Raw genomic sequence first — 26,654 nt, forward strand, 5'->3', positions numbered from 1 at the left:
CACAATACTCCAAATAGAGGGGGAATAATCACTTCCCTCGATCTGCTGGCAATGCTCCTGCTAATGAAGCCCAATATGCCATTAGCCTTCTTGGCAAAAAGGGCACACTGTTGACTCATATCCAGCTTCCTGTCCATGGTAATCCCCAGGTCCTTTTCTGCAGAACTGCTGCTTAGCCAGTTGGTCCCCAGCCTGTAGCAGTGCATGGGATTCTTCCATCCTAAGTGCAGGACTCTGCACTTGTCCTTGTTGAACCTCGTCAGATTTCTTTTGGCCCAATCCTCCAATTTGTCTAGGTCACTCTGGACTCTATCCCTACCTTCCATCATATCTACCTCTCCCCCAGCTTAGTGTCATCTGCAAACTTGCTGAGGGTGCAATCCATCCTATCATCCAGATAATTAATGAAGATGTTGAACAAAAACAGCTCCACGACCAACCCCAGGGCACTCTGCTTCATACCGGCTGCCAACTAGACATTGAGTTGTTGATCACTACCCACTGAACCCGACGATCTAGCCAGCTTTCTGTCCACCTTATAGTCCATTCATCCAATCCATACCTCTTTAACTTGCTGGCAAGAATACTGTGAGCGACCGTATTAAAAGCTTTGCTAAAGTCAAGGTATATCACGTCCACTGCTTTCCCCATATCCACATAGCTTTGGAATTTACATTCAAAGTGTACACATTTATCAGACATCTGTGACACCATGAAGAATTTAATGGGATCAAATTCTCTCTTCCTGATTCCTACTATTCTCCCTTCCTGATTATTTCACACTGCTGGAGGTGAGGCCAGGATTTCCATATACCTTTGCTGTTTGGAGCAGGGACTGTCTTTTCACATTGTGTGTGTGTGTGTGTGTGCGCGCGCGCGCGCGTACACAAGTACATTTGAGAGGGGCTCTTATCTTGACAGGGACCTCTGTTTCCTACTGGAATACAAACAATAAAAACACCATAACTAGGGAAAGTTGCTCTTCAAATGCTCACACTTCTATTTTCATAACTGAAAAACTTGTGCAAAACTTGACTGATTTTGTTATAAACCCAGAAGTCCTTCAGCAAACTTGGGCCAAACATCGAGTGAGCTTGGGCTGAGTTACAATTGAAAAGGAGGAATTTATGGTTAAAACATTCAGTTATTTTGCAAACAGATTGTCATCTGCAGGGATTTGAACCTGTGACCTCTGGATCTAAAAGTCTGAGCCTCTACTTGTTGAGTAAAGAATCCAGACTCCTTAGTTCAAAGGCTGTAGCCACAAATTAACTTCCATAAGTGGACTAGAGGGGCTACAAAGTACACTGTGTAAGCATGAGTTACAAATGGCTTTGACCTAAACTTAGAAGCTTCAGTTTCACTTGGTGTAACCTATTCTTTGTTTTCCTTTCATATTTTTTGGTGTAAACTGTAGTTTAAATGCAAACTATAAATATTTGTAAAAAGAAAAAAGTTTCAGATCCCAAGTCAGTAACAAAAAGGGAGGCAACAGCTTACAAGCTAACAATTTCTAAGGGAAAATATTTGAAAATGAGTTCTTCCTTCATTCAAACAAGTCTGAGTTCAAGGTTCAGTGGTTTTTCCCAAACAGTTGATGTTCCCACTAATGACAAACAATGCTGAAAGGAACAAGAAAGAAAGAAAAAAACATTCTTCAAAATCAGAAATAATATAGGGTAAAAGATCAGTAAAGAAGAAGGACAATTAGAAAGCAGCTCCAGAAGCAAATAATTCTATTGCATCTAGAAATGAAAATGGAGAATTTGCTACACAAATATTTCATTTCTGTGACTAACATCTCTACTAGTCCTTTAAATCTGGGTTGCCTTCGTCTGTGGTGGATGTAGAGGGAATTGAACTCTTTGCCTAGTAACTCATCTGGCTTGGCCTCACCCCTTTCTGTTGGTCTCAGAAAAGTGCTTCCAATGATTTATAAAGAACTTATCAAATAATAAAAGTCAGTGCAGTTCATCTTGAACTTCCCTCACATACAAAAGGAAAAAGACTTACCTTTTGTAACTGTTGTTCTTCAAATGTTCTTCAAGATGTGTTGTTCATGTCCATTTCATCATAGGTGTTTGTGCTTGCCACATGCACCGGTGCCAGGAGTTTTCCCCCACTTCTGGAAGAGCATCCTGACAACGTCCAAGTGGAGGGACCACGACTAGCGTGTTCCGGACACTGGGGAGGTGTAAGGCTTCTAGCGTGGATCGCATGTTGGATGCAGAAACCCCACAGGTGAAGGGCTTCCTGGCACAGAGCCGATGACCGAGCTCCCCCGGCCTGCTGACATAGAACATGGAGGCCGTGTTGTCCGTCAACAACTGTACTACCTGACTGGAAAGGTGGAGAGGGAACACCACACAAACTAGAAGGGTGGCTCTAAGCTCCCTGATGTTTATGTGAAGCATAAGCTCCTCTCCCGACCATAGCCTCTGCATTCGCACTGTACTGAGATGCGTTCCACATCAGAGGTGAAACCCATCCGATATCAGGGAGACCGTGGGCTTGCAAATGGCACACCTTCCAAAACCAGGGTCAGATCACCATTGCAGGGAAGTAAGTATCTGTGGCGGGATTGTAAGGAGCTTGTCCAGGTGATACCTAGCCAGGAAGTAGACCAACGCCAGCCACATCTGGAGGGGCCGTAGTCTGAGTCTCGCGTGCCAAACTACATATGTGGTGATCGGGTGGGCCATGACTTTGGCAATCAGATCTGACATTGCTCTGAACCTGGCCTCTGGCATGTAGGCTCTGGCAGAGTCGAGCACCGCTCCGATAAACTATTCTTTGAACCGGAACCAATGTGGATTTTTGTTAGTTTATCAACAGGCCTAGAGCTTGACAAGTGGCTTGCAACATCTCAATGTTGCACTGGACCTGTACCTTGGAGCAGCCCTTGATGAGCCAGTCATTGAGGTATGAATACCCCGACGTCTGAGGTAGGCCACCACCGCCATGCACTTCGTAAATATCCTTGGTGCTGTCACTAGGCCAAAGGGGAGCACTGCGAATTGCTAGTGCGTGGTCCCAACTATGAAACATAGGAAACTTCTGTGTCCGTGAAAGATCGATATGTGAAAGTAAGCATCTTTCAGGTCGAGGGCAGTGTACCAGTCTCCTGGATCCAGGGAAGGAATGATCGAGGCCAGGGAGACCATGAAGAATTTCAACTTCTTAAGATACTTGTTGAGGCTCCGTAGGTCGAGAATGGGCTGTAGCCCACACTTTGGCCTTTGGGATCAAAAAATAATGTGAGTAAAATCGTTTCCCCCTCAAGTGCAGAGGGACTTCCTCCACTGCTCCCACTCGCATAAAGCCCTGCACCACCTGAGGGAGCAGATGCTCGTGAGAAGAGTACCTGAAGAGGGACGGGGGGGTTGGAGGGGTAGAAACTGGAGGGTGTACTTCCCTGCTACTGTGCTGAGGAACCATTGGTCCAATGTTACAGAAGCCCTAGCAGGGAGGAAGGGAGACAGACAGTTAGAGAAAAGCAGGGGTGCTGGATCTAGGACACAGGCTCGAGCGCACCCTCAAAATACTGCTTATTACCCTGCTGACAGCGGGTAGAGCTCGAGGGAGCTGAGGGTGCCAGCTGTTGGCCTTGCCAGCGCTTGTAGCTCCTACCCTTTCTATGGAAGGGCTCTGTCTGGGATTGGTTCCCAAACCTGTGGGAATGCGATGGTTTGAACTGCTTTTTCATGGGAGCCGGTGTGTAGAGGCCCAGCGAGCACACGGTAGCCCTAGAGTCTTTCAGGCCATGTAACCTCCTTTCTGTTTGTTCCGTGAATAGTGCCAGGCTGTCAAAAGGGAGGTCCTGGATGAATAGTTGAACCTCCACTGACAGGCCCGACAACTGCAGCCAAGACACAGGCCACATGGAAATGGCCGAAGCCATGGTCCAAACCGTGAAGTCCACCACATCTGAGGCCGCTTGGAGGGCTACCCTGGCCACAGCTCTGCTCTCATCCAGAATAGCCAGGAACTCTTTCCTGGGCTCCTCTGGCAGCGAGTCTGCAAACTTGGCCATGGACTGTCAAATGTTAAAGTCGTAGCAGACAAGTGGGGCCTGATGGTTGGCCACTCTTAACTGGAAGCTGGGCACTGAATACATTTTTCTGCCAAAGAGATCAAGCCTCTTTGCCTCCTTATTCTTAGGGGTCAATCCCAATTGCCCTGACTGTTAGGATATAGATATTCAGGCCTGCCTGTAAAGGCCTATACTTTAAGAATGTAGGTATATGTTTATCATTTAGCTAGTAATAGAGGTATACAAGAAAGAATCTGTGTAAGGGCCTTCTCGCACTGTGACAGTCTGAAGCCCTGTTCTTAGGCCAATGCCTTTGGCTAAGTGGCAGAGGCAGCCATAAGCTGGGAAGCGACCGTCACCTCCTCACATTCCAAACTAGTCAATATGGGGCTGTTAGGAAGGTGATCCGACCTATCACCTCCAGAGAAAGGGAAGAGACTAGAAGATGTAAAAGGAAGTTTAGTTTGATAGTTTTCTGTCTGGTAAGAACTCACTTATCAATAGACAGCTGGGAAACCCTTATGTCTTTATAGATGTAGTTGTGAAATTCTCGCTTCTGTATTGTTTTGTCATTATAGTTCCCACTTTGCTATTGTTTATTTGCATGGTCTCTGTCTGGTTCTGTGATTGTTTCTGTCTGCTGTATAATTAATTTTGCTGGGTGTAAACTAATTAAGGTGGTGGGATATAACTGGTTAGCTAATCATGTTACAATATGTTAGGATTGGTTAGGTAAATTTTAGTAGAATGATTGGTTAAGGTATAGCTAAGAATATTACTATATAATTTAGGGGCAAAGAGGAAGTAAGTTGGGATTCGAAAATAAGGAAAAAGAAACTTGGATTTAAGCTTGCTGGAAGTTCACCCAATAAACATCAAATTGTTTGCACCTTCGGACTTTGGGTATTGTTGCTCTCTGTTCATGCAAGAAGGACCAGGGAAGTGCGGGAGTGAAGGAATAAGCGCTCTAACACTATCATGCTCATTGGCCGCCAATACCACCAGTGAGCTAGGAGCGGGGTGTGTATATAGGTATTCAAATCCTTTAGCAGGGATGAAATACTTTCTCTCCTTCCTCTTGGAAATGGGGGGCAGGGAGGAGGGAGTTTGCCACAAGGCTTTGCTCAGCTTTACCATTCCCTCATGGACTGGCAATGCCATCCTGGAGGGGGCTGTGGAGTCAGAGGGTTCTGCCAACTCCTCGGACTCTAACCCCAGGTTCGAAGCCACCCTCTTAAGAAGCTCCTGGTGGGCTTTTGTATCATCCTGGGGGACCATGTGGGAAGGTCCCGCTATCACCTCATCAGGCGAAGAGGATGAGGAGGCGGATAATGGTGGGTCTGCCACCTCTGTGGCCTCCGCCAGGGGATCCCAGCTGGGGCTGATTGACCCTGGGGACCTTGGTCTGACTCTGCTTCCGAGTCCAGGGATGGTTAGGAGATAGTCGCCGACCGCTTCTCAGATGCCCCTGAGACTGATGCCACTGAGACCAACCTTGTGATGGTTGGGGAAACCCCCCAGGGTTCCATAGCTGCCAGGGAGCCAGGCATTGACCTTGGCACCATGTGGGCACTGGTGGTCCTGATGGGAATGTCGATGACCCCGGTGGGTGGCCCTGTCCTGCCAGTAGATCTTCCTCCTCACTCTCTGAGCCTGAGGGAGACACCAGGATGGTGCCGATGCCGCCTATGTATCCCAATCCCGTTGGCCCTCTCCGTGGGTCTCCACCGGTGACCTGTACCAGGAAGACTGCTCCCAGTGCCGTGCCTCCGGTGATAGACATCGCGTTGTTGTTTGGTGGATCAGCAACGGTACCCCACGCTTTGAGAGCTGTGCCACTCCATGGATCGGGAGGAACGATGCCTTGCCTGTGGGGATCCATACCAGTGAACCAGTAATGGGACTCTGGGGACCAGTGTCTGGACTCTCTGGAGCAGAGCTGAGAGCTTGGAGATCGATCCCACCACTCCAGGGACTAGTGCTGGGACTCCGGAGACAGGCGGCATGCCTCCACAGGTCTGCAGCAGACAGCCAACGAACGATGCTGGGATCCCGGGAAACACTGTCTGGAGTCCGGGGAATAACACCGGGAACTCTGACAAGTAAGCTGGTGGCACTGCTCTGGTGCGCGCTGGCGGGGCACTCCCTCCTTTGGGGAGTAGTGCCACACTGATGGGGACTGCTAGAAAGGTCACAGATCAGGTTTACCCCTCGAATGGGGCACCTCACTGGCTGGCACTGGAAGGGACAACATGTCCTTAGTGGCCTGAAAGGCCTCCGGTGTGGATGGCACTGCCAGGTGCCGAGTGCCTCTGTCACTTTCCGGGGTGACATGTGGGTCATGAAGAGGGCTCAATAGGTGCTGAAGCCTGGCCACCGTCCGGAGGGAAAGAGCTGCCTTGTGTGAGTCTTTGCTCTCCTCCGGCTCTCTCCTTCCCTTTATGGGACGTAGGGGAACGCCCTCTCCTGGCCCTTTTCTGCTTTTTAGCCAGTACCGGGAATGGGGATCGGCACCGGTTGGAGGCCAGTGCCGTCGGTGCGCTCCGCTCCGAAGCTGCAGTGCTTAGAGCGGAGTTTGATCTAGCCGGTTCAGGGGCCGGTGTGAGGGCCAACTCTATAAGGAGCACTCTTAGTCTAATGTCCCGCTCCTTTTTGGTTTGGTGCTTGAACTCTTACAAATGCGACACTTGTCGCTCATGTGGGTCTCCGCAAACACTTAAGACAGCTTTGATGGGGATCACTGAGTGGCATAAGTTTTTTGCAGCGGTCGTAAGGCTTAAAGTCCAGGGACTGGGGCATGCTCCATCCCTAGGCTAAGTCCTGTAGGAAACTAACTATTCCTAACTTATACACTTAGGGGAACTAATACACTACTCAAACTGTCTAAGAACTATATACAAGGGAATTCTCAAGTAGGCATAGTTGAGAAGGAAACCTTGCCCAGGCAAGGAGATGTTACAGCACCGTTGGTGGTAAAAAGGAACTGAGGGAGGGGGGAGCTGGTGGCGCCCCTTATACTGGTGCGTACATTTGCCATTCCAGAGGGTGCCAGAGTCGGTCTCCTACAGATACCACTGAGGGAAAAACTTCTGGCACCGGTGCATGTGTTGAGCACACACAACTACAATGGAATGAGCAGGAGCAAGCACTCGAAAAACAACATGTAACTTGTCCCCTGAAGAAGTGGCTGGAAATGAACAAGGTCTTGCAAACAGAGCATCTCGTCATTTTGAGTGGTGTTTCTTTCCTGTCTCTGCTATTTTCCTAGGAGGCAAAAAAAGGGGGGACTACAAGGAAATGTCCTAATGAAGCTTCACTCACTAGGTGCTACCTCAATGTACAATAAATAAGAAGCAGAAGAAACAGAAAAAAGGAGACTTGGCTCACACCTGTTGGGGGAGGGGGAAGAGAGATTTGGCTTCAAATACCTGAAAAGAGCTACTAAAAATATAAGTTATTTCGAATATATGAAAAATAGCAGGTGAAGTTACTACTTATGCTGCCTGGTTCTACTAAAGTTGGCAGGTGTCGAGCAGGAGGAGCCTGGTCAACTGGACAGTAACTGTCTGGCTCCACTACAGACAGACAACTTTGATAAAGAGCTTGTGGAGTTATAAGAATCAGAAAAATGTTAGTTGAGAATGCTAGTTGGCAAAACTTTACTGTCATGAACTCTGAGGGATGCTTAATATTAGTGTCCCTCTGGATTTTTTTTTTAATTCAGCAAAAATAATTTTTTTAAAATATTTCCCCTACCTGCATCTTTTTTTCATTTTCTTCAAAGTTTGACAGTTAGATTAAAGGGGAAACTGATATTAAAGTATGTTATAAAAATATCTGAAATGTTTAGTTCCAATGGTTATTTCTGATACTGTTTTGGGGTCTAAAGCACACATTTAATGTCAGAATTTAAAGTGAAAGCAGCAAGTATTAAACATGCATACATCCAGATTATTAGTTGTGGGAATTACCACTCAACACCAGTATTACTGAAATTGGTCAGCACATCCCTGCTTATGCAGATATGCACATTCACTACAACATAGCAATAGTGCTGGCACCAGAGAGACTTCCTGTCTTTACCTAGGTTTCAGAGTAGCAGCCGTGTTAGTCTGTATTCGCAAAAAGAAACGGAGAACTTGTGGCACCTTAGAGACTAACAAATTTATTAGAGCATAAGCTTTCGTGAGCTACAGCTCACTTCATCGGATGCATCCGATGAAGTGAGCTGTAGCTCACGAAAGCTTATGCTCTAATAAATTTGTTAGTCTCTAAGGTGCCACAAGTTCTCCGTTTCTTTTTGTCTTTACCTATTAATTTTAATAATACTCCCTCTAGCGTATCTAAATCCTGACAGTGCCAGAGATTAGAGCACTGGTATTTTAATAATGAGATAGCAGGTATAATCTCACAGTCAAAACATATTTTTAAGCTTTAACAGTTGCTCCCCCCCCCCCCATTACAGAGAGTATCAGGAGAATAACTGAAACTGAACTGACAAATCAAAGTGCGTTTCAAATGCATTCAGACTCTTGCAGTACACCCATTTAACATAAAATCTGGCACCAATGAAGTATCTGAAGAAATAAAGAAATTATCTCAATAAAGGCTATATAGTGCCGTCGGTTAATGTGTTGTCCTTTGCCCTCTAAGAACTTTTGCTCAATCTAGCCTGGCTTGCATCATGAAAATTATCTGTAGTTTGGTGGCTCCTGCACTGGCTTTAGCACACAACTCTCCATATTACTAAGCCACCACACAATTCACTGTGACTGGCAGTGTCTGCTTATGAAACAGGTTCAGTGTGTTGCAGGTCAAGACTGAATATGTTTGTGTAGAACTCCGTGGGAAGCATGCACTCACCTGCTTACAAAATGTCATGTGTCATTCAGCACTATTAATCCCTCATTTTCATTAGGACTCAAACATTCTCCTATGAATTTAAGAGGGCAAGATTCTGGGAGCAAGCGTAATAGAACACAAGCCAGCCTCTTAATAATATTTAAAGACACTGGGTGAAATTGTGGTCTCACCAAAAACAATGTCAAAACTCTCATCGACTTAAACGGGGCCAGGATTTCACTCATTGTTTTTCTGAAGATTGGTGTTTAGTGTGCTAGAAGTGTTATCTTAATTAAGTGGCAAAAATAATTCAAAAATATTTTCTTTTACTGGATAATTTTTCAGTTGATGGATGCTACATATCCTCTAGTCAGAACCAGTCTTATACAGAAAGGCACTAATGCTTCAAAGTTGTTGGTGGATCATATTTCAATAAAAGCATTATAATACTGGCATCAAGAAGAAGTTTAAGGAATAAATTTGGAAACACAGCACAAGTGAACCTTTTCACAATGACTGCACAAAATCTAAACAGGTGTCTCAACAGAGAGGAGGTAAGAATTTTGTGGGCATGCAGACGACACTACCCTCTGACCCTTAAATAGGATCCACATCTAGGTTAGTATGGAGGTTTGTGCATTAGGAAGCTTGTACTCCAGCTGTCCAAGCCGTCCTGTTCTTTGGACAGATAACTTCAGTCACCAGGGTTGTCTAACAGTCACTTTTCACACGTAACTAACTTTGTAAAACAAACCAGAAAAAATCCAAATGTGTATCAAATGCACTAAAAATAAGATTCTGTATATTAATTAACATAAGTTTGTGTAAATGGCCAGAGCCCGAGTACTAACATTTTTAATACTTGAATACTCACATAATCCATGTATTGTTTTTAAATACTTTAGGTTGACGCTTCCAAAATTATAAAAATTTCCATGTGGAAGTATTTTGCCAAGAATCAGACTAAAGTATTTCAACTACAAATACTCACCATTTTAAGATATCCACATCTGCAATGTAATTACATAATTTTAATGCATACACTACTCCAAGACAGGGTTCAGAGTAGCAGCCGTGTTAGTCTGTATTCGCAAAAAGAAAAGGAGTACTTGTGGCACATCCGATGAAGTAAGCTGTAGCTCATGAAAGCTTATGCTCAAATAAATTTGTTAGTCTCTAAAGTGCCACAAGTACTCCTTTTCTTTTTACTCCAAGACAGTACACTTGTCTGAAATATTGAGTAAATGTTTTTCTCTGAAAAAAGCAAACAACTAGATCTTGAACGAAAAGACCCTTTAGGTCACAATTTTTCTGAGAACTTTAGTTTCATTTAATTTGAGTGCTATATTCTTTGATAAATATTCCCAGAACAAACACTTCTAATTCTTAAGTTGACAAACTCTTGCCAAAATGACCGCCTTTAAGAACATTTGTTAGACAGCAAACCATAGCGGTTAAAAGCCTGTGGGCTTGTCTACACAGCCCCATAGTTCAGACTGCAAAGGTGAGAACTGCAGCACTAGCATGCAGTGCTCTAACTGCCCAGCGTAGATGCTGCTGGTGCGAACTACATGGTACCTAGTTTGTGTTAACTTAGTCCTGCTGCTGAAAAGAGAACTACGTTAACCATCACTAAGCATCTTATAACTCACACCAGCAGCATCTACATGGGGCAGTTAGAGTGCAACAATTTGTTGTGCTTTGCAGTACACACCCCATAGCATGTACTATGGCGCAAGATAGACATCAACTCTGTGTTTGCACATTCCAACCAGACATCTTAAACTGTAACTTAAAAGAAATTATTTGCAATTAGCAAATCTAGGATATTTTAAAGAGGTGACTCCATATTTCTGTTTATCACGTTTGAAAACCCACTGCAGGAACCTTTACTAGTAAGTACCAATAAAAAAAGGTAGAAAAATGTGAACCATCTATTTATAGGTCAACTGTACCGCAGGCATTTGCAATGTAAGCTCCCTTCTGCTGCTCTGCCAAAGATCCCCTAAAGCTTTGATTTGAAGAAATCACCTAATGGAAAGACAGGAAGTAATCCTGCCTTTACAGCATCTTAGACAGTAGCCTAGGAGCAGAGGCACAGAAAGGTTTGCTGGCAAATCTGCCATCCTTATCTTGTATAATTTGAGAGCTTTGCAAAATGTAAACTTTACTAACTATGTATGCCAGAAAATGGCAAACACTCCCCTTTGCAAAATATTCACAGCCAGTCTGAAGAGAAGGGAAGAAAATGACTAGCAAAAATTCTCATTAGTACAAAATTGACTAATAGCCATAGAATTTAATAATTTAGAAACTGTATAAATCTACTGTTGCTTAAATACATCACTTGATACCACTACCTGAAGTTCTTCTATCTTTTAGTACACTGAAGTATCTCTTTAAACTTCCTCTTACATACATTTTCTCAACTAAAATCTATGCCCATGTCTCCAAGTCTTCTGGCTGCTCTGAGAGGCAACACTGTGAAATGGACAGGACTTGACAGTTTCACTATTGTTCTCAGATTTCTGAATAGCAGCAGCAAAACTGACAAAACTTGCTAATAACAGTAGCTACTCTGTGAAAAACTGTGAGCAGCAAAGCTGTCTGGCTACATATTCAGGAAGGAAACACTGTATTGATTTATACTCTGTTCTTATTTGGGAAATTGTCCTTGAAGGCTAAAGGTATACAGCTTTTTCATTTAAAAAAAAAAAAAAGCTTAAATTCTGGTGAAATTGGTGGCTTAAGCTCACAAAGGAAAACTGTGAGAGTGGATTTTTCAAGCCCTGCATACTTGGTGATGATATCATATAGACTCCAATGCTTTAAAATGATGCTGACTCCAACTGTCTCATTTCATGTATGCCAGCAAGTAGCAGCGCCAAAGACAAAAATATTATCTAGAAAGCTACACTTGGAATATCCCTAAAATTCAAAAAAACTTGCATAATACAGGAAGCGTTCACAAAAATGGCAACTATGGCCCTGACCCTACAAACATTTTATACTTAACTTTACGTAGTGAGTAATCAGAGAATTGAGATCTAATTTAGTTATACTGGTGTGCCATCTGCTTACCATACAACACGCAACCTAAATAGTCAAGTGGCATAACACAAGGAATAGTTTTAAGTTAGGGAAAATAAGACATTTCCATTTTGTTACTAAAAAAATAATTATATGGCATTGATTGAGATGTACTTGCATTACTAGGGTTTAAATCATCATCTGGAATCAATTTTCTTCCTCTCTCTCTCTCTCTCTCTCTGTATTTTATATTTACACACACACAATTTCATAAGTTATATTCAGGTAATCTTTAAGGAGTTTCTTCACTTCTGAATGTGTAGGGGTTGTATCTATGTAACTCACATTGTAAATTTAACTAAAAATAGAAATAAATATATAAATGCGGACATAGGCATATATTTCAGGTTTCAGAGTAGCAGCCGTGTTATATATATTTATTGTAGCAAAATGTAAAACTTTACTAACTATGTATGCAGAATATGGCAAACACTCCCCATTGCAAAATATTCACAGCCAGTCTGAAGAGAAGGGAGGAAAATGATTAGCAAAAATTCTCATTAGTATAAAATTGACTAATAGCCATAGAATTTAATAATTTAGAAACTGTATAAATCTACTGATGCTTAAATACATCACTTGATACCACTACCATCTATCCATCCATATATATATATACATACATATACATATATACACACACACATATACATATATTCTATAGAACTATCTATATATGGTTTTAAATCAATTCTCTCCCGTATATAAATATACATAAGTATGTACAGGGGAGAGAATCGATTCCAGAGGATGTTTTCAAACCATGGGCCTGTGTGCATGAGTGTGTGAGCGAGAAAAAAATATCTTATTTAAGGCGAACTGGGATTCAGAAAATTTGGGTTGCATTCCTGACTCTGACAAAGACTCACAGTGTGACCTTGGGCAAGTGAATTAATCTCTGCGTTCCTCAGTGCTGAATCTATAAAACAAAGACAATACTATTCCCTTTTTCATACCCCCTGCCTGTCTTGTTTATTTAGACTGTAAACTCTTTGGGGGTGGGGACTGTCTCTTACTATGTGTTTGTACAGCACTTAGCACAGTAGGGCCCTCATAGTGGCTGGAGCCTCTGAGTGCGTATGTAATACAAATAATAGTTTTATTGCACAAATTACAGCACAAGGGGTCTGATCCTTCCCTCTTTTATTAAAGATACAAAATCAATCTACTATTGCAGAATTCAATATTCTGTACTGTTCCGTTCTTAGATGGCAATTTAAAAAAAATTAAAAGTGAGATGGATTCAGTACTAGCTAAAGTTGATGACATTGTTCACATGAGCTATGTTTGTTGAGCAAAAAAGGCCCTTATCTCAACAGGAAATCTATTCTAAATCTGATAAAGAAAATCCTAGTTAAGAAGCTTTTGCTTGTTTTATTTTCACTTATCAGGTTTTAATGTAAGGTATACCATAGCAAATGAATTTAAACAAAATTAAGTGAGGACAGCTATGCTATCACTAAACATTACTCATTTCATATACATTAGCTTTTGAAAAGAATACACAGTGATCTCTCAGATACAGGAAGCTGTTACAAAATAAAAATTAGACCATGACAAAAACTAAAGAAAAGCTTTAAAGAATTTTTGTTGAATACAGAGTTCAACAAAAATGTATTCTGTTCACTGTACACACGACACCAATGGGAATAAAGAGCCAGTTCAAGTTCTAAGTTACCATTACTTGGGTAATAGTTTCAAGCTGCAAGGCACAGCTGTATAGACCCAGCCAGACAGGCTATCACAGTAATGCTTTGATAGCATGAGGCCCTTAAGTGTCAGGATATAGAAAAGGCAGCAGTTGTTGGCTGTGAAAACAGTCTGATACAAACCAGATGGGGACTTGCTTGATGGGCAACACAAAGGAAAACAATTGGCTCATTCAACAAAGTCAGGCCGCTACCCTAGAGAATTAACAGAAGACAATAACCATCAACCAGAGTTGATACAAACAAGAAACAGCCATGTGGTTATGGCTTAAGGAATTGTTTCTCCTCAGACTAAACATAAAGTTTTGATTTCTAATTCGTATATTCATTAATTTCAGTCTAGTTTACAGGCCCCTCTTCCTCCAAAGTCTTTCATAAAATTCATTTATAGAACTTCTGCTTTCCAACATCTACTTAAACAGGAAAAAGTTATATGACAATGAAGGAATATATTATTTTAATGTTTCCTGCAGAATGTTAAGACCACAGAACGCTTTGTAAATTTCAGAAAACCATGGCAGATCCATAATGACTAGCTCTGAAATATACAATATTAGTGTGGCAATCTTTAATAATTTTTTTTAAATGGACAAAATCCATTAATCACATGCCAGATAAGTACATACACTCATATAAAAAATGCTTTCCAGTTTTGTGCAGATTTCCTTAACTTTATCTAAAGAGTACCCTGACTGATTATGGTACTGTGTAACAGTCATATCTATTATAAAAAGCTGGTTTTGGAGAAATTTATAATTCTAAAATAAAAATAAACTGGCTATTTCTATAGGTCATAACTCATAAAACTTCACTTTTAGCAACAAGCTTGCAAAATATTATAGTCCAAAATCTTAATTGCTTTTGCAGTTTTATTACAGGAAATATAAAAGTGACATATGCAAAGGTTTTTTGATTACAAATGACTTATTGAGAATGCACAATAAGTCAGACCTGTAAAGACCTCCTGCAAAACTAGACTCAGACTAAAAAGGTCCCCACAATTTTTCCCTACTGCATATTTTAAAGCATTGACCCTGAAGACTCTGCCCGGCAGCTATCCTTTGAATCCAAAATGGTATACTCCTAAGGAAAAATCAACATTGCTACTTAGTCTACCTTAGGAATCATTGATGAGAGCTGAGAAGAAGTCTGCTCTGCTCCACAAGTGCTTCCATTCAGTGTTTTCCCCAGGAATTGAAATGGGGGAGGGGTATGTGTTCCAATTTACAGGGTGGGGGTCAGGGCTGATGAGGGTTGAGACCAGGAGGGTGAAGGTGGGCTGTATGGCACCACAGTAAAAACTCAAAAATGTTTCATGACCATTTTATTAGATTTAACTCATGTTTTAAAATCATCACACAAATTAAAGTTGGCTACTCAAGCCTTCTATGAAGCACTACATCTACATCCTTCTTGGTTTCTAGTTATAATTTTGCACAACTCTGTTAATGAACTTCTTGAATGCAATGCGTTCAACAGCACAAACTCAGAGAGACCTACAATTATGGCATTGTGAGTATAAAAGCACAGCTTAAAATAATGGAAATCTGTCCAAAAATACCAAGCTTTTTACTTAAACGTAATACGCCATGGACATCCTGAGTTAGAAACAGAAACTGAAGCTGTCACGCAGCCCTTAAAGTAATGCAACTCCATCTTGTCTGGTAATATGTACAGTACATAAGATCAGATAACAATATTAGACCCCGATATTATGACCTATCTGTAACAACTTGAGTTAAGATGGAAGTCACCAGGCCAGTCCACATTTTTAACATTAAGTTTGAAATGCCTTGATTTTGTGGTCCTGAGTCAGAAATCTAACAGACTCTGTATGACCTGTGCAATATTAATTTTATTATCTATATACAGTTTATGATTTATTATTTTGTACGTAGTCCACAAGCCTGTCTGATGTCAAAGAAGAAAAATTGATAGGATGCCAAAGTAATGGCATACACAAAGGACAGCCAGACCTTTCCCTAGCCAAAGTCTGGAAAATTTGCATTTTACAGAACTGGAAAGCTATTTTGTAACATCCTCAGTAGCTATCTGGCCTGTTTAAAACTATGCAGAAGAGCTGCTGCTGATTTAAAGCAATACACCATGATTAAAGATTAAAAAACAAAAACAGAACAGTGCCCTAAGTGACAACAGATTATTGTCTATTAGCTTTTTCCATATGAACTCCTAATTATTTTCTTCTAAATGATAGAATTCATAAGTAACAGAACATAGTAGTGGACAAAGCTTCAGGGTTTAAGCCCTCTTCACCACTTAATATAATATTTTCTACTTGTTAATGAGTACAGCAAAAGGCAGTTTTGACCTAATATGTGTTTGAGATGAAAATTATTTTCTTATAATGTGTTTTCAAAATTCCAATCTTATTGAAGAGAAAAAATGCATAATCAGTTTTTGCAAGTGCATGCGTGATCAGACATTGATACAAAATTTAATCCTATTTGTACATTGGGAAACGAGCAACAGCTCACACATGCCTGCTATGCTCTTTAGCTATCAGTTCTTATAGTATTTTTAGGGAGAAGGAAGAGTTGGCAAACTATTTTATTGACAACAACAGAAATTGCCAATGGACAGAGCTACAGCCTGAATTATATAGTTCCCTTAACTTGAAAGATATCCTGGATAACATTCACTTTACATTGTTACCTTACATGAAAATTTACCAGGAGCAGAGAGTTTTGAGAAATGTGACAAACGGGAGCAGGGAAGAGACGCAAGTGTTTTTGCATACGAGTTAGTCTTTGTAACAATTTGTTGTGATGGTCTGGTGCATTCGACATTCAAATGTCAAATATGCTACAGAAAACCTAAGCTCCGCACACAGCATGAAATGGGAATGCTGCCTAATCTCGGGGAAGCGAGGCCAATAAATAAATAAATCCACAGATAAAACAGTAACTGCAGTGTATGGGCACAGCAAGCACATCTTTAAGTTTAGCCATTTTACAACAGAATACCCTGGCACAGGTAAGTTCAAATATGTCTATGAAGCCAATTGTTCAAATACATGTCCCAATCGGCTAGTTTTAGTCTTTCTAGTCATGTCAGAGCTGTGCACCAATTACCACCAGTGCAGGGACGGAACCTTGTCACCAAGAAGTTTTTTAAAAAGCCAATTATGTTCAATGAGTTAGGGAGGCATAATATGTAAATATACTTCCCCCATTGTAAAAGTAAATATTATAGGTTTTAGCTGCAAAGGCAGCCAGAATGCAGCTGTCCCCCATCATTCAGGTTATGCTACCTGTAACAACATACCTGGTCATGCCCCTTCTATCCCACCAACCCATCTCACTTACAGCCAGCTGGACTCCTTTAGAGTTTTCACTTTGATTTGGGAGTTGTTTGGGGGCTGCCTTAAGTAGAGTAAAGTTAAAAGATACCCAGCTTTCTCTCTCTAGGGACAGCCACAGATGCACTGGAGAGGAAAGCAGAAGTAGCTCATGTCACTGCTAGATATTGGAGTTTCTCTAGCTGCTGAACTATAAAGATCAACTGCTTTCCCATACAACCCAGAACAAACAATGAACACATGCAAAATGGCGAAAAAAAGACTTTCCCCACCGTTTTCCCTTATCACGCTACCATGAACCATCTCTTCATAGCTGAAGGTTTGCAAGCTCTTGAGGGCTGTGTGTGTGTGTGTGTCTGTACACACACAATGTACACACTGGGGCCTTTGGGTACTATTCCAATATAAATGTTTGTTTCTAAATAATAATTTTCCCTAAAACTTGATTTTAAACTAAACTAGTTTTAAATACTCTCATAGCAATAAATCAAGTGAGGACATGCACTCTGTAGAATGCTGATGCACATCTCATTTGGACAACTTTGTGCCTCACAACACATGCACAGCGTGTGCCAAGAAACTATTAACGCACACCCTCTTGTAGCTAACTGGTATACCAATCAAGAATCCCAATTTACTTTTCATTCTACTTTTTTTAGTAACCCAAAGGAATAGTGACATGGTTAAATGAGAATCCAGCCCTACGAGTATAATGCCCTGCCATTATAAGGGGGCCATAAAATTGGTGTAAAGGTCAGAATGGTGTAAAGAAACCTTAGTATAAATGAGAATTAAGCCCAGAAGGGACCATTATGATCCTCTAGCCTGACCTTTTGAGTAACACAGGCCAAAGAACAGTTAAAGGCAGTTTATTTTATTTGATGCATGTCAAGTCTCTTTTACAAAACCATGGGCACAGAGCTGGAAGCGATATTGTGAGAAAGTTGTTCTCTGTACGGAAAAGTAACTGGAAACAACTCCCAGGCTGATGTAAGCATTAAATACATGGGGAGTCTCTGTCCGGTAAGTGGCTTGCCCAAGCCAATTAATTTTTTGTGTCCCCCATTTATGTAAGCAATGTATGCGTGAAAGGGGAAAGCAGGTCAGCCGCTCCAGCTTGCTACCATCTGCTTTTATTCAGAATTACTCAGGATCAGTGCCAGTGGGATCAGTGCCCATCTAGGGTTTTGTGTTTTGTTCCCCCCCCTTTACAATGAAGGCAACACCAATTACTGTAAGTCTCCAAAAGTGCATGCAAATCACAACACCACCACAAAGCTGCTTTAGTCAGATACTAGCATATTTAAGAATCCCACATACGCTGTGAGAAAGATGATTTTGGCAAACAAATTTTGAACTGACTAGAGGAGAGCGAGGTTAGTATTCAGAAGACCCAAGAGTTTATCTGGCATTCACTGTGGGGCCAAGAAGCTGCAGGATCAAGTCCCACCTGTGGTGCACAAGTGCCTTTGTGAGTCATCCAACACTTACTCAAAGTACAAGGAGCTCAAAAGTTCTGCAGGCAGAGAGCCACTTGGGGTGCTCAAACTCTCAAAGAGGGATGAGCTGAGGTCCAAAAAGAAGCAGAGTAAAATTCCATCTGGACCACTCAACTCCTCTGGGGGTGAAGAGGAGACAGGTGGAAGGAGAAGATAAAAGTAAGGTATCATTGATCCAAGTAGAAATAAGCCCCTTAAAAATGGCTCCCCCCAAAATAAATAAAAATGGTCTTTTCAGTATGTATGGTAACCTTAATTACACATTTGGAACTAGCTCCAAGTTACTAGGGACAGGGATTTGCTTGCTCTGTTGCCTCATGTGCACAGTGCCTGGTAGGACAAGGAGTGCCAGAGGGAGCAATAATACTACTTTGTTCTTATCCAGAACCTTCCAACTAAATATATCAAAGTACATAAGTGCAGTGAGATGTAGACAACTATTCACTTAATTAGAATCCTGCTTGAAAGTTCCCTGACCCATGCATATTTAGGGACATAAACTACAACAAAAGTGGAAGATTGTCCAAAATAAGTCAGATTGCAGCTGTGCATTCTTTAGCCATCCCAATAATCTATGTTCGTACTGGAGTCTCTCTTCTGGATACACAGGGCTTAAGAAAAAATACCAGGAAAACAGACTGAGGCAGAGAAGTCTCTGAGTATAAGAAATGAAGCAGGGCTGTTGTGAGAACTATCTAATCCTTAAGAAATTTGGTAAATGAAGGGTCAACCAAACAGGCATGGAAATGTGCTACCTGAAGTTACTTTAAATGAAAAACCTACTTTACTAGGGAAAAAATAAGAGAGATACATGCACATCCCCATACTGTTTGAAAATACATCCCAGAAAAATACATGCCCAGGAAGTATGGGAAAGAGTATGGGGGGTGGCTGCCAACGTCAATGATTTATTTGTCCCAACTCCCACAGCAATGGCTTGCAGAATGCCAGGAATCATCCATAACACTCACCCCAGTATTTTAAGAAAAAGCCTTCTCAATATCATTGCACTGTAGTTTATGATGTGAGATACTGTGATGTTACAAAAGCTCCTTCTCCGACCCCTTTTAAAGACACTTCCAGTTTATCCTGTAGATATTAAAATTATTTCTGAGGTTCTTGGGGCAGCAGTGTGAACACTAAGTGTTGTGCTAACAACATATCAGTTATGGTTGAGAGGGCACTGGCCCTGAGAGCACCTATACTGTTTTAAAGCAATTTTACGTTTTCTAAGAATATCACCCTGAGCTGACAGTTCTTTATGCTTGTTTTTTCAGCAAGACAATTTTTGGAAAGTTTGGTCAATTTTTGGCTGATTTTGAACTATCAAAACATGTGAGGGTAGGGGAATGCAGGGCTGCATGTTCTTCTATTGCTCATATTTTTCAGATGCTTCCTTTGCATTTGAATAAGTGAGGTTTTTTTTTTTTTAAATTCAACATTTGATGACTTGGAATTCATTTTTAAAAATACTCAGATTTTCTAAAACATCAAAATTATTATACAAGTTTCACACAAGGGCGATTTGCCCACATGGAAGTGTCTGAAGGTAGTGGGACTCCCTAGGATGGGAACCCAAATGACCTCACATGCTTCTTGCAGTCACTGGCAGTGCCTGCTGCTTAATCTCCTGTGGGAGGGGGATGACAGTTGGTGGGAGCTTCTTTCCCAAGCTGGGGCCCAGAGGAGGGACCTACAAGGCCTTACCTGCCCACTGCAGTCATTGCTGCTCATCCTTTTCCTCCCACTTCCTATCAGCAGAATACATATCAATGTGTATTTCAGTTATTCCACATTCAAATTAATATGTGAGGGAGCACAAGTTATTCTCATGCCTGAAAAGTAAGCCAAGCAACTGAATGGAATAATACAATGTTAATGCCATGCTCTGACTGACATTTTAAATGTACAAAAGTCAGGAAATTCAAAGTTATTGTTCCCAAAGCAACTGTAACTCAACCACATAGTAACTTTTATGCTTTTACACCACCTAATGTTAAACAAATGACTACCTGTGGGCAAAGGGGCAGAGTTTTATTATAGTTGCTTGGGGAATCAGCTTTGTGTTTCCTGACGTATTTACATTTAAAATCTCCACCATAATATGTGATCTGTGAAGGAGATCACAAGTTGGAGAAATACTAGCTGTATATTGCTGATAAGCATCCTGATATCACTGTGATGGGCACAGTATAAGAACTTATACAGAACAGAATGGAGCAGGGATAACAAGAAAAATTATGTGAAGTTCTATTCAAAATAAATTTGGCTACAAACTGCCTTAATTGTAGCTAGTCAATGTCATGACTTCAACTTCCAGTGTTGTGTCTCAGCAAATAGTCACCTAGAGAACAAGAAACTGAAAATGTGGTGTGGATTATTGAACTATTCCGATAGCCCATGTTGAAAGGTAGAAATAAAAGTTTTCTTAGTCTTACTTCTACAGCGTGAAAGAACAACCCTGTCCTGCTTCATTGGACTATTTTTCAGGGTGACTATAGAACTCTTTAGTGAAACTCTCCAGTGAAATCCAGCCCAAAAAAGAAAGAGCAGGACATTAAAAGAAAATCTAAACTTTCAGAGAAATAGTTGTACGGAGTTTGACCAAAGCAGTTCCAGATCTAAGGAAAATAAAAAAGGAATAATTCTAGTCTTTATCCTAATCTCCCTTCGTACTAATTTATGTTAGGGATTTGCCACATACCACAGTAGTTCTTGGAAAAACTAACTCAGAGGAATTTCTGGCTAATGAAGAGATGACAGTAAAGTAACAAAACTAAGTTACATTCATCATAGTCAATACAGAAATAAATTTTGTGAAATAATATGAAATTCAAGCCTGAGGAAAGAAAGATCCCATACTCTTTGTGGAACAGGGGTTATGTAAGCAATTCATAGACTGTCTTGAGGGCCACTTGTCCTCCACTTCACCACTGCACAGACCACCTATTCCCATTTAAAAGTGCATAACATCCATGTGGCAATCACAGCAATTACATACTTTCCCAATATTATTTTTCCATATATTTACAGCGATGAATACAATTTACTAGCTGGAATTAGGGAGGAGGAGGAGTTACCATCATGAGAAAAGTCCTCCACCGACCACCAAAATGCAGTTTGTGGGCCACATTTTGAGAACTTCTGCTATAGAAAATATTTAAAATGCTGATGCATCTAACGCTTGTTCTTCAGCTATAAGTGATAAAGATTAAAATAATTACATCCAAGCATGACACCTGTTCCAGGATTTAATTCAATTTAAGAATTCGGGGTTCTGTTAAAGGAAGTCTTAAATATTCTTATATTCTGGAAGTAACTGTTGTGGCTTGTGAAAATACATATTAACATATTACATTTATGGAAACATCTGTAGATAATGATAGAAAGATTAACTGATGTACATAAAGTGTGTGTATTTTTTCCAACCACTGTCTCCATAATGTCTAGAGAACATACATATTTCAAATTAATGATACATTCAAGTTTTATTTTCAGCTATAACTTCCAGGAGGCATTATTCTTTCAGACTTGACTTTGTAGCTTTGTAATAGCCCTACTGAACTTCAACTTTCATTAGAAGAAACCTATCAATTTTTACATAGTTTCTCTAGCTAAAGAAAACACATGCTCCATGTGGACTGCAAAAGATTCTTAAACAATAAAAGAAGGCTCTATTAGAAATACATTATAAAAATCCAGAGAAGAATCAAATCTCTCATGTGTCTATCTATTAAATAAAACAAAAAGCTTTTCATGAAAAAAATGTAAGTCCCAACTGTTTTCTTTCTTCTCCTCAGCCAACCTCAGCTGCTTCAGGGCTATGATTTTCCTGAGTTCTGCTAAAAACCCACACACTCTTCCTAGAAGATATACAAAAATAACTGCAACTCCGATGTTCCTACATGTTTATGCAAAAAATCATTGTTCCTCCTAATTCTGGCAAAGGCATTCACTTAACTCGGACATTTAATAAGCAGGATGTGTTCACCTATAAAGTAGCAGCTGTGCTTGGTTTTTAAATGCTGTATTTATTTAAACCCATATATGTTTATAGCTTTCCTAGTCTTCATTTCCCCTTTCCAAAGATTCGCGCCAATTTGGATCCTTTATACATAACTGCTGCATTGAATACGATGATTCGGAACAATAAAGCTGATCTCTACAAAGCTTCAGCTTTAAGGTGACAAACAGTTTAAGTTTGTAACCCCTTTTGAATTTCATTGGATTATTAAATATGCATACACAGAATAATATTTAAATTATAACTAACTTTTTTTCTTCCTAAAGAAAACTGACTTCTGCCATCTTGTGGTCAAACGTACATATAGGAACACAGATATACTTGGTGCGGGGGCATGCCCTTTGTTCTGTCCAACTATATTAAAAAAAAATTTCACACAGCAAAATATTTTATTTTGAATTTTAAAAGAAAAAATTAGGACTTAAACTGTATTTCCTGTTTCCAGCCTTCATCAACTTCCTGGGGAAAAGCAAGGGCTGAGAATGCTACTTTACTAATATTTGGAGCAGAAGCAGAAATACAAAAAAACACCGTGACAGAGAGAGAGAGAGAGAGAGAGAGAGAACAGAAGTGTCCCTTCCTTCTGCTCCCTCACCTAAGGACTCAATTTGAAGAGACTTCTACCACTGCTAGAGGACCAGTGGGCCTGTTGTCTGATTTGGGGACATGAGAGCAGAAAGAACGGATGGCTGTGGTTGCAGGGAGGAGCTTGGAGAAGAAAGAATGCCAGACAACTCCCCTCCTCCATTTTTATGTGCTCATCCATAACTTACTGCAAAATTCACATACTGAGACTCTCACATTGAGACTTTCCATTTGGTCTCTGGTCAAAAGGTGATTTTTTTTTTTTTTTTTAAATGTGAGCAAAATCCTTAAGACATTTTGAATTTTGTGAAAATTTAGGAAAAATACACTAGCTGTACCTTCCTTTTCTAGATTCAAAATGGGTTTTACTCCTTTAGTTTTCCTGCATTTTTTAAATGGAAAGGGCTAAAAAAAAAGTCCCTATTTAGCAGCCTTAAAGTCGAATGTGTGCTTAAACCTCCAATGCATACTTTGCTAAATAATCACTTAGGACAGAATGCTCACATGCACAGCACATTTCTCAAAAGCCCAAACACGCAGATTTGATGAGCTTTCCTATCATGTATGCATAGTAGCAATGTTTTAGATCGTTCATCACTATTTTTTTAAGGTTTCAGAGGAGCAGCCGTGTTAGTCTGTATTTGCAAAAAGAAAAGGAGTACTTGTGGCACCTTAGAGACTAACAAATTTATTTGAGCATAAGCTTTTGTGAGCTATAGCTCACTTTCATCGGATGCATTCCCACTGAATGCATCCGATGAAAGTGAGCTGTAGCTCACAAAAGCTTATGCTCAAATAAATTTGTTAGTCTCTAAGGTGCCACAAGTACTCCTTTTATTTTTTTTAAGCCCACTGTTATGGATGTAACCTCCCATGAGTATGATGAGGTTAATTGTAGGCATAGGGCTCTTCAAAGAGGATGATTTACAGAGGCAGTTTCAAACTTCTGTAAATAAATCATTGAGGCAAATAGCTTAGTAAGTTGCATAACTTGATTACACATTTGTAAATATTAAATGCAAAAGGTATTTGTTAATACAGTGTTGAGATTTCAGTCAAAATTTTAAAAATAATGAATGCAGAAATTAAGGTATCTACAGCAACATTAACTTCAGACATATTGCACATAAGAATATTTTCAATCACTATTCTTACCATTATTATTATAATTGCTATGTGTCTTAATTAACATTGCTACAGCAAAGTTAAATTTAAAAAAAAATCAACATGAATGCCAAATTTAACTGTGAACCCTTAAAACTTGCATGTACAAAAGCGTTTGCATTTAATGTTTGGTTTTGCCTTATTTTTATGTCTAATCCAGTTGTAAAACACATTTAATTATTTATCTCGGAAAGAATATAGCAATAATCTGCCCGGATCATGTTAGCTAAATATCAGGTTGACCCATAGTATATCTGAAATACACTCTATATAATACTTTTGTCAATCATAATCAAAATTATCTCTTATATAGCACATTTATCCACAGATGATATAGCACTTTATATTGGGAAAGAATCATTTATTATATATACTAGCTGGCACCCTATCTCAGAACAGGCGTAACTGGTACTGCTCTGTTCTCATCTTCCCCTGACCTTAACTTTGCTTCATCCTCTCTTGAGCAACAGCATATGCTCTGCTGCTATAACAACATTTTTGGTGGAGACTGGGACTAACACAGTTCAGTAAACTAAAACCATTTGCACATTGTAAAGCGATTGGCTAAGAAACATTAAAGAAAGAAAAATATTTGATCCAAAAAGTTCTGATTATTAATCTATAGAACTAAGCGATTCCAACAATACCTTGCTCACCCAAACTGGATCAGTACTGTTTACGCAGACACCTATATACGTATATAGACACCTGGATACTGTTTGGATTCAGTTGTGATAAAAATAGGTATCAAATATAGAAATTTACAGTAAAAGCGTATGAAGAAAACAGAGTGGTAGATTTCAGTGCCTGTACTTTAATATCAGAATAGATGCTTAAAGACATGGATTTACCTTGCTGCTGTGTTACTTCAGATTTATTTCTCACATGAATGACTCGGGATCGTACTGGTTCAACCTGCACAACCTTTTGGCTCTGCTTCTGTATATCAGTTATTAAAATCACGTTATAATTCTGGAGTTTTTTTCTTAAATACAGTAAAAACAAATGCAGTTTTAAGAACCATTTACTTAGCACTCAGAATTGTTAAAAGATTCATAAGTTCTTGGTCTCCATTTCAATTTTAAAAGAATTCAACCCTAATTTGCCTTTTGTAACCATTTATTTTCTTTGACAACAAACAGCATGGCAAGCTATTCTCTGATGTGATTCCCATGTAGTCAGTAGAGATGAGCAGGCACCATTTACAGCTGAAGACATGGGGGCCTTCAATTTTTAATCAAAGGATATGACAGGAACAACTTGTCAGAGGTTCCCTTATCTCATTCTTCTGCAACCAAGAACTTCCTCTTTCTCCTGTTTACAGGAATTGAAGAGTCTTGGAGAAAAAAATTCAGCTGCTTCCTCTAAATTGAGAGCCCTGTATAGAGTGAAGTAGTCTTTAAGACCACTTCCTGGAATCCTCCTCAAGGCCCATCTCTGCCATAACACTTACATAAATCAGTTAATGGCTAGGCTCAAGGACAGACAGATCAGGATAGTTCACTCTTATAACAAAAAATGCAATGTATATACAAAGTTACATCACCTCTACCAATGCCCTTCATATGTTGTTTGTCTATTTTTATAGTAAGTTCTTTGGGGCAGGGACGGGGACTGTGGCACAGAGCCATCCTGTTAGATAAACAGACTGTCCAAAAGAAATGCAGAGAACAGGGGGAAGTAGATTGTAGAGAGACATGAAGACGTATAGAGTTTAAGGATTATCTGAGTAAAATGCTAAATCCAGTTTATTACATTGTTCATGTAACAGTTAAATAAAACATTCACTGAGACTTCTTGGGGCCATGTCTCCATATATATTTGGGGCCCAATTCTGCTTGGGGCCTTTGGATGCTACTGCACTATAACTTTTAAAAATAATAATAGAATTTCCCGGATTTTGGCTGCAGCTCAGGCTCATACACTTAAGTCAGCAGAGAGTCTCTCCAGAGGACACGGAGGAAAAGCAGTAGTGATATCTTGCCCCCAATGCTAAAAGAAGGAAAGGTAAGGAATAACTGGTTCTTGTAAAATCCCTGCTTTATTGCTTAGAGCTAAGACATCCACTTCAGGTGGACGCCCACAGATATTCTTTGCTAAATGCTCAATGTCAAACAAGATTCAAAGTTAGTCCCTGTCACTTGAGAAACCCATTTGCAGTGACTGATGAGCCCAGAGAAGAAACACTTACTGGAGCCAACTAATTAGTACAAGCTCTAAGATACTATCTACCTATCTTAGGTATCCATCACCTTATCTGAGTGCTAGGCTACCACAGGTTTAGCATAGGGGGGGCCAACATATCACTGCAGGAGGATGAGGTCTCATTGGCTGACCTGTGGTCTGGAAGAGTCTCCTGAACTATTTAACAGGTAAATATTCCTTCTGC

The 26,654-nt window shown here is 40.3% G+C and overlaps 1 protein-coding gene across 6 annotated transcripts in view; it reads right to left on the reverse strand.

The window, feature by feature from the left end:
• KIAA0586 (KIAA0586 ortholog) overlaps window positions 1-26,654 on the reverse strand; it is a 133,902-nt gene that overhangs the window by 7,441 nt on the left and 99,807 nt on the right. For all 6 annotated transcript variants that reach the window (XM_043516007.1, XM_043516006.1, XM_038405118.2 and 3 more), the window contains one exon: window positions 25,117-25,204. In XM_043516007.1, the coding sequence (XP_043371942.1) occupies window positions 25,117-25,204 (88 nt within the window). The remainder of the gene's footprint in view (window positions 1-25,116; window positions 25,205-26,654) is intronic.

Source organism: Dermochelys coriacea, chromosome 6 (assembly GCF_009764565.3).
Source record: "Dermochelys coriacea isolate rDerCor1 chromosome 6, rDerCor1.pri.v4, whole genome shotgun sequence".
In the NCBI taxonomy this organism is placed as follows: domain Eukaryota; kingdom Metazoa; phylum Chordata; order Testudines; family Dermochelyidae; genus Dermochelys; species Dermochelys coriacea.